This window comes from Medicago truncatula, chromosome 8, assembly GCF_003473485.1.
Source record: "Medicago truncatula cultivar Jemalong A17 chromosome 8, MtrunA17r5.0-ANR, whole genome shotgun sequence".
Lineage (NCBI taxonomy): Eukaryota > Viridiplantae > Streptophyta > Magnoliopsida > Fabales > Fabaceae > Medicago > Medicago truncatula.
This window is the reverse complement of record NC_053049.1, coordinates 22,372,203-22,385,456: the sequence shown is the minus strand read 5'-3', so window position 1 is coordinate 22,385,456 and position 13,254 is coordinate 22,372,203. Positions and strand designations below refer to the sequence as shown.

General features: G+C 40.4%; 2 protein-coding genes across 2 annotated transcripts; both read left to right on the top strand.

Annotated features, from left to right (window-relative positions):
- The first annotated feature begins 5,941 nt into the window (after nucleotides 1–5,941).
- LOC120577495 (uncharacterized) lies at nucleotides 5,942–8,539 on the top strand. The gene has a single exon (XM_039829051.1). It carries the CDS (start codon nucleotides 5,942–5,944, stop codon nucleotides 8,537–8,539), a length of 2,598 nt encoding a protein of 865 aa, XP_039684985.1.
- Nucleotides 8,540–9,112: 573 nt separating this feature from the next.
- LOC120577494 (uncharacterized) lies at nucleotides 9,113–11,788 on the top strand. The gene has a single exon (XM_039829050.1). The coding sequence runs from the start codon at nucleotides 9,113–9,115 to the stop codon at nucleotides 11,786–11,788; it is 2,676 nt and encodes an 891-aa protein (XP_039684984.1).
- Nucleotides 11,789–13,254: the final 1,466 nt, after the last annotated feature.

Genomic DNA, 13,254 nt, shown 5'->3' with positions numbered 1-13,254 from the left:
GTCTTCATACAGCTATCATACAGATAGTAGACAATGTCTTTTTCGTTTTACCTTCATACAACTATCAATCCTGATAATAGGTAAAACCTACCATTTGTCTTCAAACAACTATCATACAGGTAGCGGGCAATCTTTTTCCCCAGTGAAACTACATTCCCCTAACAGAGTCGGATCCCCCTCTTCAACAAACTTGGGTATCCCGTTGTGGTTTCTCGTCTCAGTCAAGTCATCTTTGTCGTCCTACATTCATAATTACATCGAGAACATCTTAGGTCAAAATTGGTGCACTTTTGTATTTAAGTCTCTTCGGTCCGTCAAATCCAAGATTTCATCTTTAAATCTCCGGACGAAGAAACTTAAATAGGGGCATCTGTCATACCCCAATTTTTGACCTAAGATCACATTTCATTTGTCTTTTGGCCCGGAATTGTTTGCCTTTTTAGGAAAAATTTCGGCAGAGACGTATTTTAAATACCTCATTTTTTGTTCATTTTTTTTACCACTCTTTTTAGTCATTTTATTCTAGTCCTTTTCGTTTTATTATTATCATTATTTTATTATGTTGTTTGTTTTTATTTTTATTAAAAAAGGCATAAAATGAAAATTCATCAAGAATAGTCTACCAGAACGTTCTCCAGAACGTTTTGGTCGTACTGCGAGCGAAATAAAGTGACCTCATTATGTCCCATCAAATATGCCATTAGATTACAGCTGCACAACACCACACGTTTTGCTTCAAAAGTGCATGGAACTAAAAGAACGTTCTTGAGAACATTCTGGTGGAACTTCAAAGGGATAAGAATGACATCATCATGTTCCCTCATGTTGCCACCAGATCACAACTGTTTTTTCATCACGTGTGGTTGTCTCAAAAAGGAAAGGAACAACAAGAATGTTCTTAAGAACATTCTCCATGTGGCAAATTTTACAACTTGGACACTCTTGCTCTCAAAGCAACAAAGGACAGCACTTGTAGCTTTCAAAGAAGTGCCAAACAGCTGTAAAAACAAGTGGCCTCCAAACTTCTACAGCTTGCATTCACGTGTCCACCTTTTCTCTTTGCAAATTGGAAGTTCCAGAACGTTCTGGAGAACGTTCTGCATGAACAAAATTCACTTTTTTCTCATTCTTGCGCCCCAAGCAACAAAAACATAAGCACATGGGCTGTTTTTAACAAGGAAAACACAGCTGTTTTTGTCTGTGAAGCTCCAAGTCTTTCACCTCTATAAATACAAGCATACCTCAATGGTAAAAGAGAGGCTTACACACAAAGAATTGAATCTCTCTCAAAGTGAAGGTGCTCACTAATTTCAAACAAAGTTTTTTTTCTTCTTTCTTTCTTTCTTTTCTTTCTCATCACCATCAACAAACAAACACAAAACAACACACCCTCATTACCAAAACAAACAAAAATCAAACAAAACAACCCTCTTTTTTTTCTTTCTTTCTTCTACTCTCCCACAAAGGTATATCATCTCCCCTTTCTTTTCTTTCCTCCTTTTTCTTTTCCTTTTCACTTTTTCCTTTCGTTCTTGCTCTCTCTCTCTCTCTCTCTCTCTATATATATATATATATATATATATATATATCTTTTGATTTATTTTTCACTAAAATACACACCTCAATCCAGAGTGCTCTGGTCCAAAATTAACTGTTAATATTATATTTTTATTCTCCAGAGTGCTCTGGTCCTAAATTAACTGTTAATATTTTATTTTTGTTTAATTTAATTATTCTCCAGAACAATCTGGTCCTTGTTAATTAAATTAATCCAGAGTGCTCTGGTCCTTGTTAATTAAATTAATCCAGAGTGCTCTGGTCCTAAGTTAATTGTTAATATTATATTTTTGTTCTCCAGAGTGTTCTGGTCCTATATATATTAAATACTATTTATCTTGTTGAACTAACGTAAACTAACAATCTTTTCTTCACACCCACACACTTTTATTTTTTATTGCTCTATTAGTTTAATTTTCAGTTATTATGCAAAAACAACAAAAACATTCAAATATCCAAAATTCACAAAAAGAACTTTTCACAATAAACCTTGATCTTAAATCAAGTGACCGTCTTTTTATTTTATTTTTCTTAATCAAATTTCAAATCAATTCTAATTCAACTTTAAGTCAGTTTTCTTCAATCTAAAAAACACAAATCAATTCTCATTTGCCATTTGGCTTTTTATTTCAAAACATATAAAAAACACCAAACAAATCAAACGTCAATTTCTACCCCGAACTACGAGGTTTTGATCCCTCACGGGTACGTAGGCAGAGGACGCTCGTCCTTCCAAATCAATTAAAAAACAATTTTCTTTTTTTCTTTTCAACTTTCAACTAAAAAACATTTTTCTTTTTTTCTCTTCAATTAAAATCAATTTTCTTTTCTTTTTCAACTCATCATTCAATTCCATTTTCATCTATTTAAAAGCAAGCAAGTTTAAGCACAAAAAGTTAAATAAAATCAAGAGGTTCTCGTAGAGTACTACGAATATTTAGGGTGCTAATACCTTCCCTAAATATAACCAACCCCCGAACCCTAAATCTCTTCAAAATGGGTGGTTTGGAACTTTTTCCCCTTAAAAAAAATTTGTTCAGTCGTGAGATAAAAAGTGAGTCAAAAGCTAATCAAATGGCCTTGACATCCGAAAAATGGCGCGACAGAAATGGCGACTTCACTGGGGACCCCCCCTAAGAGGGTTGAGCCTAACTTGACTTTATTTAAATTTTGTGCCATAACTTGCTTACAAATCAAAAAAATAAAAGATGGAAATATGAGTATATATATGTTCTTTCTTTTTCTTTCTTCTTTTAAACGGGAGTGATGAGATAAGTCCTACACCCGGGCTTGAGGGAAACATTAAGATAGGATGGTGATATAATCAAAGTGCTATTCCAAGAGTAATCTTGAGTGTTAGTACATGTGATAATCGCGCTCAATGGAGGTTCTTGGAAGTAATACTATGTTGACATGAGTAATCGTGTTTGACACTATTATTTTCAAGTAAACCGTCGAAGTTGAGGACCTTTAGTTACCTTTAACCCATCTTGGCCTTTTAGGACGTAGTGCGGTGGCTAATCAAGAGTAATCTTGAATTAGTTGATACGCGATACTACACCCAAACGAGACTTTCCTACAAATGTCATTGGATCAATAGTAATCTTGTAACCTGATAATATTTGGAAGTGGTTGTAGACTTTGGGAACTTGGTAGAACCCGTGATACAGGTACAAATGAAACCATAGTCCTTACCAAATGGCGTTATACCCTTGACTCCATCGTTATGGGCCTTAAACCTCACCATGTTTTCACCGTTTGTACAGCATAATCATGCATACATGCATTCATTCATAAATAACTTTTTTTTTCTCTCATCAAAATATCGAAGGACTAAAACAAATCTTTTGTAAACATCATAGGTATGAATCCTGTGACAAGAAGCACTAGGAAGTACTATTTCCGAAACCCAGATTTGTCAAACCTAAAGGAGCTAGGGAAAAGGGTGACTAATCCGGGAGATTTTCAAAATCGCCATGGAAGACTGCTTAACCTCCTCGAGACGAAGGTGGTACAAGGGATCCTCGATACTTTGGTCCAATTCTATGACCATTATTGCCATTGTTTCACTTTCCTCGACTACCAACTTGTCCCCACCCTTGAGGAATACTCCTACCTGATCGGTATACCGGTGTCTAACGAAGAACCGTTCAACGGCCTTGAGCCTGCTCCTAAACACGCAACCATTGCAAAGGCCCTTCACCTTGAAACATCCATTATAACGGCTAAACTTACCACCAAAGGAGGCCTTCTAGGTCTACCTGCCAAATTCCTCTTTGAAAAAGCCGTCGCTTTCGCCGATATGGGCAGTATTGATGCCTTTGAATCCATCCTTGCCCTACTCATATATGTTCTTTTGCTTTTCTCAGATGTCGCCAACTTTGTTAATATTAATGCCATCAAAATATTCCTAGCCAAAAACCCCGTCCCCACTTTGCTTGCCGATACATACCTCTCCATCCATGATCGAACCCAAAAAGGGCAAGGAACTATACTTTGTTGTGCACCCTTGTTGTACAAATGGTTTACCTTACATTTACCCAATCACTTCAAAACCAATCCAGAAAACACCCTTTGGTCACAAAAAACCATGTCCCTCGCTCCATCTGATATAGTTTGGTACAACCGAAATTATGACACCGGAACAATCATTGACAGTTGTGGAGAATTCTCTAACGTACCTCTTATCGGTATATGTGGGGGAATTAGCTATAACCCTATTCTTGCCAGGCGTCAGTTTGGGTACCCAATGGAGAAACCAAAGGATATCTCACTAGACGAGATATTCTACCTCAACCAAGAGGATAGCAAGGGCATGAGAGGAAAATTTATACAAGCTTGGCGTGCAGTTCATAAGAGGGAAAAAGGTCAGTTAGGAAGGAGGTCAGCTTTGATCTATGAATCTTACACTAAGTGGGTCATTGATAGAGCTGCAAAAAATGGAATACCTTATCCTCTACAAAGACTCCCATCTTCAACTACCCCATCTCCATCCTTACCCATGACTTCTAAAACCAAAGAGGAAGCTCAGTATCTGTTGACCGAGATGACCCGAGAAAAGGACATATGGAGAATGAGATATATGGAAGCCCAGAACAAGATTGGGACTCTAAAGGGACAAGTAGAACAGAAAGATCGTGAACTCTGCAAGATGAGGCAACAAATGATCAAGAGAGACGATCTACTCTAGGAGAAGGACAGATTGCTTGGAAAACATATCACTAAGAAGCAGCGTATGGATTTCATGGATTTGTTTGATGGTGCACATTCAGATTTCGAGGAGTAGTCTACTTTCCGGGCTCAAGAGTTTCCCAGCTGTTTTATCTTTATGTACTTCAAAAAGTCTATCCCTTGGCTTTGTTATTCAATGAAATTTTCAATTATGATGTTTACAAAATTATGTTTATAAGTCCTCTAAAAAAAAAATGTGTCTATTTTTGCATAAGCATATCATGCATCATCTTGCATTTCATAGTCTCAAATCCAAGTCTCACACAAATTTTCTTCTCCAATCGAAGGTCAGTTCATTTCAAAAGGTGGCACCACGCATCCACTACAAGGCCACCCGTACACATTACACTCGAGCAGCTGTAAAGAGGAAAATGGATCATCTCGAGCAAGAAAATGGAGCGCTCCATGAAGAAGTGGAAGCCATGCAGATTAAGATGGGCGAAATGGCTGAAGTGATAAAGACAATGGCGGAAGCACAAGCTCAGGTTCTAGCACAAGCCCAGGCTCAGGCTCTAGCTCAAGCTCATGCTTAGGCTCATACACAAGCCCAAGCACCTCCTCCTCCTCCTGTCAGAACTCAGTTCGAAGCATCTTCCTCTGCTATCCCTGAATGGACAATATGTGCCGACACTCCGACACACTCTGCTCCACAACGTTCCACGCCTTGGTTCCCACCTTTTACTGCTGGCGAAATATTCCGTCCCATTGCTTGTGAAGCTCCGATGCCTACTTCTCAATATGCAACTCATGCTCCTCCGCCTTTTGCAACAATTCCTCAAGCTACTATGACATACTCAGCACCTGCGATTCATGCTATCCCGCAAGATAACGAACCTATCTTCCATTCAAGGAGTATGAGGGCCTATGGTCAAGTGGAGGATTTACAAGAGAAGTATGATGAGATGTACCGTGAGATGAAAGCTCTTCGCGGGAAAGAAAGATTTGGAAAAACTGCTTATGACCTCTGCTTGGTGCCGAATGTCCAAATACCCCACAAGTTCAAGGTCCCTGATTTCGAGAAGTATAAAGGGAACTCCTGCCCTGAGGAACATCTGACAATGTATGCAAGAAGGATGTCCGCGTATGCTAAGGACGATCAGATCCTTATTTATTACTTCCAAGAGAGCTTGGCTAGTCCGCCTCAAAGTGGTACATGAATCTGGACAAAACAAAGATCCAAACTTTCCATGATCTGTGTGAAGCTTTTGTGCAACAATACAATTATAATGTGGATATGGCTCCAGACCGAAGTGATCTTCAGGCTATGACTCAGGGGGACAAAGAAACATTCAAGGAGTATGCCCAACGATGGAGAGATACTGCTGCCCAAGTCAGCCTGCGTATAGAAGAGAAGGAGATGACCAAGCTCTTCTTGAAGACTCTCAATCAATTTTACTACGAGAAGATGGTCGGAAGTACGCCAAAGAACTTTGCCGAAATGGTTAGCATGGGTGTTCAATTGGAAGAAGGGGTCCGAGAAGGACGTTTGGTAAAGGATGGAACCTCTGCCAGTGGGACCAAGAAATTTGGGAACCACTTCCCGAGAAAGAAAGAACACGATGTTAATGTGGTAGCCCATGGAAGAACCCAACAAACTTATCCAGTCTACCAACATGTCGCTGCCATCACACCTACTGCCAATGTTATTCAACCACCAAATACCCAGCCTCGATTCCCACCATATTCTCAACAAAATCCTCAACACCAATATCCTCAACAAAATCCTCAACAATATCCTCAACAATATCCCCAACCACCATACCAGCAACGCCCATATCAACAACATCCCTATCAACAACAACGACCTCAACAACAAAGAATGCAAATTGACCCGATCCCCGTCACCTATGCAGAGCTACTTCCAGGGTTACTCAGAAATAACTCAGTCCAAACCATAGCACCTTCTCCAATACCAGAAAAACTGCCAACATGGTATAGAATGGACCAGACTTGTGCTTTTCATCAAGGGGGCCGAGGTCATAATATTGAAAATTGTTATGCCTTTAAGAATGTAGTGCAGAGGCTAATCAATGAGAAGAAGATAACCTTCACAGACTCAGCGCCAAATATTCAAACCAATCCATTGCCAAACCATGGTGCTGCAATTGTCAACATGGTCGAAGATTGCCAAAAGACTCATCATATTCTCGACGTTCAACGCATCCGAACACCTTTGGTCCCGTTACATGCCAAGTTATGCAAAGTGAACCTCTTTAAACATGATCATGATGTCTGCAAAGTGTGCCTTCTAAATCCCTGGGGTTGTCAGAAAGTGAAAGATGATATTCAAAGACTTTTGAACCAAGGAGGACTGGTTGTTGAAAGAAAATGTGATGATGTATGTGTTATAACTCCTGAAGAGCCTTTGGAAATATTTTACGACAGTCGGAAGACAATTGCTGCTCCTTTAGTGATCTGCTTGCGTGGTCCAATACCTTATACTTCCGAGAAGGCCATTCCTTACAAGTACAATGCCACTATGATAGAAGGTGGTCGTGAAGTTCCAATACCACTTTTGCATTCTGTGAGAAATATTACCGAAGATAGTAGAGTGCTGAGGAATGGGCGTGTTGTTCCTATAGTGTTCCCGAAGAAAGTTAGTGCTCCGGTAATTGAGGAGGCTCAAGCTAAGGATTCCAGTGTTGTCAAAGAGGTAAGCCAGTCGAATGGGGCCGGTGCAAGTACAGAGTTTGATGAGATTCTCAAGTTAATAAAGAAGAGCGAGTACAGGGTTGTTGACCAACTGATGCAAACTCCATCAAAAATATCCATAATGTCTTTGTTACTGAATTCTGAGGCCCATAAGGAAGCATTGATGAAGGTCTTAGAACAAGCTTTTGTAGACTATGATGTGAGCGTGAGTCAATTTGGTGGAATAGTGGGAAATATCACTGCATGTAACAACTTGAGTTTCAGTGATGAAGAGCTCCCGGCCGAAGGAAGGAACCATAACTTGGCTTTGCATATATCTGTGAATTGCAAGACCGATGCTTTGTCGAATGTACTAGTGGATACCGGGTCGTCTCTGAATGTGATGGCCAAAACAACCTATGCTCAACTCTCTTACCAAGGTACCCCTTTGAGACGAAGTGGGGTAATGGTAAAAGCTTTTGATGGTTCAAGGAAGGATGTTCTTGGAGAGGTGGTTCTGCCTATTACAATCGGGCCACAAGTTTTCCAGATTAATTTTCAAGTGATGGACATTCAGGCGTCATATAGTTGCCTACTGGGCCGACCCTGGATTCACGAGGCTGGGGCAGTAACGTCTACACTGCATCAAAAGTTGAAGTTCGTGAGGAATGGGAAGCTAGTAACGGTGAATGGTGAAGAGGCTTTGTTAGTGAGCCATTTGTCGTCTTTCTCTTTCATTGGGGCTGATAATGTTGAAGGGACGCCTTTTCAAGGATTTACCATGGAAGAAAAAAGTACCAGGAAGAGTGAGGCATCTATTTCTTCTCTGAAGGATGCTCAGAAAATGATACAAGCTGGAGGGTCTGCAAGCTGGGGAAAGTTGATTGAACTTCCAGAAAACAAACACCGAGAAGGGTTGGGTTTCTTTCCATCAGCTGATTTGTCCAAGACAAAGACCGTCGCCGAGCCGATAAAGGGTACTTTCCATAGTTCTGGTTTTATTCATGCAATTACTGAAGATGATCCTGAAGGAGTGCCACGAAGCTTTGTGACACAAAGGAGGTTTAGCCACAATTGGGTTGCTGTAGATGTTCCTTTTATTGCTCATTTGTCCAAGTAATGCACTTTGTCTCACCTTTTATGCTTTTTCAAAAAAAAAAAAAAATCCTTTTGCCCCGCCCCAAGCGAAAGTGAATCTATCTAGGGCTTTTTGCTTCAAGGAACTATCATCAATCAAATAAAATTGTCGTTTTGTTCCTGACTCTTTGCCTTGTTTTTTCTTTTATGTTTTTTAGAAAAAATGGTAATACAAAAAAACCAAAAAAAATAAAATATAATCACCTTCAAAAATCTGCATGTACTTATTTTCTAAAATCATCAATCATATATGCAGATTAAAAACCAATGAACCCGTTGAACAACATAACCCTATGATCTCTCCCAACTTTGAGTTCCCTGTGTATGAGGCGGAAGAAGAAGAGAACGAAGAGATTCCCGACGAAATCTCTCGGCTACTTGAACAAGAAAGAAAGATCATTCAGCCTTATAGGGAAGAATTAGAAGCAATCAACTTGGGTACCGAAGAAGACAAGAAGGAGATCAAGATTGGGGTATCACTTGAGGTAAGTGTCAGGAAGCGAGTGATAGAGCTTTCATAGAATATGTTGATGTGTTCGCTTGGTCGTACCGAGATATGCCAGGTCTGGATACTGATATTGTGGTACACCATTTGCCTTTGAAGCCCGAGTGTCCGCCGGTCAAGCAGAAATTGAGAAGAACCCGTCCTGATATGGCCCTCAAGATCAAAGAGGAAGTGCAAAAACAGATCGATGCAGGTTTCCTCGTTACATCAAAATACCCTCAATGGCTAGCCAACATAGTGCCTGTTCCGAAGAAGGATGGCAAAGTCAGAATGTGTGTTGATTACCGTGACCTTAACAAAGCTAGTCCCAAAGATGATTTTCCATTACCTCATATTGATGTACTGGTTGACAACACTGCAAAATCCAAAGTGTTCTCCTTCATGGATGGTTTCTCCGGTTACAATCAGATCAAGATGGCGCCCGAAGACAGAGAGAAGACGTCTTTCATCACACCTTGGGGCACTTTCTGTTACAGAGTAATGCCGTTTGGTTTGATCAATGCAGGAGCTACTTATCAAAGGGGTATGACTACTATCTTTCACGACATGATACACAAAGAGATTGAGGTTTATGTGGATGACATGATCGTCAAGTCAATCACTGAAGAACAACATGTTGAGTATTTGCTAAAGATGTTCCAACGGCTAAGAAAGTACAGACTTCGCCTAAATCCCAACAAGTGTACTTTTGGTGTCAGATCCGGAAAGCTTCTGGGCTTCATTGTTAGTCAGAAAGGTATTGAAGTAGATCCAGACAAGGTCAAAGCCATCAGAGAAATGCCAGCTCCACAAATAGAAAAACAAGTAAGGGGGTTTCTCGGACGACTGAATTACATCTCCCGTTTCATTTCTCATATGACTGCAACATGTGGGCCGATATTCAAACTCCTCCGCAAAGATCAAGGGATTGTTTGGACAGAAGATTGCCAGAAAACCTTTGATAGCATCAAAGTGTACTTACTAGAACCTCCGATTCTCATCCCTCCAGTTGAAGGAAGACCACTAATCATGTACCTAACTGTATTGGAAGATTCCATGGGTTGTGTGCTCGAACAACAAGATGAAACCGGAAGAAAGGAGCATGCCATTTATTATTTGAGCAAGAAGTTTACTGACTGTGAATCTCGCTATTCCATGCTCGAGAAAACCTGTTGTGCACTAGCCTGGGCTGCAAAACGCCTCCGCCACTATATGATTAGTCATACTACATGGTTGATATCTAAGATGGATCCGATCAAGTACATCTTTGAGAAACCCGCTTTGACAGGAAGAATTGCCCGGTGGCAGATGTTATTATCCGAATATGATATTGAGTATCGTACCCAAAAAGCAATCAAAGGCAGTATCCTTGCTGATCACTTGGCTCACCAACCAATTGAAGACTATCAGCCCATCAAGTTCGACTTTCCTGATGAAGAGATTATGTATTTAAAGATGAAAGATTGTGATGAACCGCTACTCGGGGAAGGTCCAGATCCTGAATCAAAATGGGGTCTAATATTCGACGGAGCTGTTAATGCTTATGGTAGCGGAATTGGGGCAATCATTGTTACTCCTAAAGATACACACATCCCCTTCATGGCCAGGCTAACGTTCGACTGTACAAACAACATGGCAGAGTACGAAGCGTGTATTATGGGTATCGAAGAAGCCATCGATCTGAGAATCAAGAACCTCGACATTTATGGTGACTCAGCCCTCGTAATCAATCAAATCACAGGAGAATGGGAGACTCGTCACCCCGGCTTGGTTCCCTACAAAGACTATGCAAGACGATTACTGACTTTCTTCAACAAAGTCGAGCTACACCATATTCCTCGTGATGAAAACCAGATGGCGGATGCTCTGGCTACTTTGTCTTCGATGTACCAAGTAAATCGTCGGAATGAAGTGCCACTGATCCATATCAGACGTCTTGAGAGACCCGCTCATGTATTCGCCACTGAAGAAGTTGTTGATGACAAGCCATGGTTCCACGATATCAAATGTTTCCTTCAAAGGCAAGAGTATCCACTCGGAGCATCCAATAAAGACAAGAAGACTCTAAGAAGATTGTCTGGCAATTTCTTCCTAAACGGGGACATTTTGTATAAAAGAAACTTTGACATGGTGTTGCTCAGATGTGTTGACAAACATGAGGCAGACTTATTGATGCATGAAATACACGAAGGATCCTTTGGGACTCATTCTAGCGGACATACAATGGCCAAGAAGATACTGAGAGCAGGTTATTACTGGATGACAATGGAAGCCGATTGTTACAAGCATGCCAGGAAGTGTTATAAGTGTCAAATCTATGCCGATAAGATTCATGTGCCGCCGACTGCACTCAATTTTCTTTCCTCTCCGTGGCCGTTCTCTATGTGGGGCATTGACATGATTGGGAGGATTGAACCCAAAGCTTCAAATGGGCACCGCTTCATTTTAGTGGCTATTGACTATTTCACCAAGTGGGTTGAAGCTGCATCCTATGCTAATGTGACCAAACAAGTGGTAGTCAAGTTTATCAAGAATCATATTATCTGCCGTTATGGTGTCCCTAGCCGGATAATTACAGACAACGGGACGAATCTGAACAACAAGATGATGAAAGAGTTGTGTGATGATTTCAAAATCGAGCACCATAATTCTTCGCCTTACAGACCTCAGATGAATGGTGCTGTCGAAGCTGCAAATAAGAACATAAAGAAGATCGTCCAGAAGATGGTGGTGACTTATAAGGACTAGCATGAGATGCTTCCCTTTGCATTACATGGATATCGTACTTCGGTACGCACATCAACAGGGGCAACCCCTTTCTCTTTGGTATACGGCATGGAGGCAGTGCTTCCCGTAGAAGTTGAGATTCCTTCGATGAGAGTTTTAATGGAGGCTGAATTATCAGAGGCTGAGTGGGTTCAAAGTAGGTACGACCAGTTGAATCTAATCGAAGAAAAACGCATGGCTGCTCTTTGTCATGGTCAGTTATATCAGAAGAGGATGAAGCAGACTTTTGACAAGAAAGTTCGTCCCCGTGAATTCAAAGAAGGTGACCTCGTGCTCAAAAAGATCTTGACCTTCAAACCATGGATGGTGAAGAACTTCCACGTCCTGTAAACACAGATGTAGTCAAGAAATACTTTGTCTAAAAATTATAAGAACAGCTCGGTAAGTCGAAAACCCGAAAAGGGCGGCTTAGGCAAAAATGAGCGTCTTGGTGGGCTGAAAACTCGAAAGGGCGGCCCAGGCAAAAATTAGAGACATTAAACAGAAATCTTTATCCTGATAGGCTGAAAATCCGAAAGGGCGGTCTATGCAAAAGTTAAGGATAAAAAGAAAAGTTCAAAGTAACTGCATTCAGTCAAGCACAATCCACTTGGGGCATGCCTACCATCAAAGAATCTCCAAATCTGAAGCACCAAAAGCAGCGAAATTCAAAGTTGTAAGGGAGAATGGGGATATGAAGTTCAATGTACCTTTCCATTTTAAAATTACCATTTCTTTCAAATCTTGTAAAAAAAAAAAAATCCATGAAGTCATGCCATCGGCAGGCTGTCATTCAATCAATAATATTTGAGCCTTTGCCCCTTTATTTGAAATTCCCCTTTTATTCTATTTTTCCAAAGTTCTTTCCATTTTTTTTGATGATAATGTTTTGAAGCAAAATTCTTAAAAAAAAAAAAAAAAAACATTTCTTCATGAAAAAGAGCATAAACAAATAAGTGCCGCTTAGGACGCGAGGGTAAAAGAAGTCTGCGTTAACACAAGTGGTTAGACCCCACCAGACAAGCATGGCTAGGCATTGTAAAAATTCAAAAAGGGGCACGACGACGGAAGTATGTCAATGGAAGAACATTCTGTATCAGCTTACAAAGGGCGACTTCTTGCAGACGTTTAATGGGTTCTCTCCCAAGAAGACGCATGTTGTTACTTTGTCCCCAATGAGATCATCTCTAAGAAAGTTTGCCGAGTGTTAGTACTGCAACATCAGTCCATTTCCCACCTTACCAATCATGTCTCATTTCACCGAGTCCATCTATCACATACAATAGATACACTCATACAAGATACATTCATACATCCATACATCCATGTATCAACACTTTCATGTATTCTTACACAGCGTATGCATCGCATCATTCGTACATAGTTGCATTAATCACACAAAGTTTTGTTTAATAATGCCCCCTTAGTTTGGTTTTCATCATTATGCC

Excerpts from the sequence above, each read along its gene's own strand:
- LOC120577495 (XM_039829051.1), top strand. The coding sequence starts at position 5,942 with ATGAATCTGGACAAAACAAAGATCCAAACTTTCCATGATCTGTGTGAA.
- LOC120577494 (XM_039829050.1), top strand. The coding sequence starts at position 9,113 with ATGCCAGGTCTGGATACTGATATTGTGGTACACCATTTGCCTTTGAAG.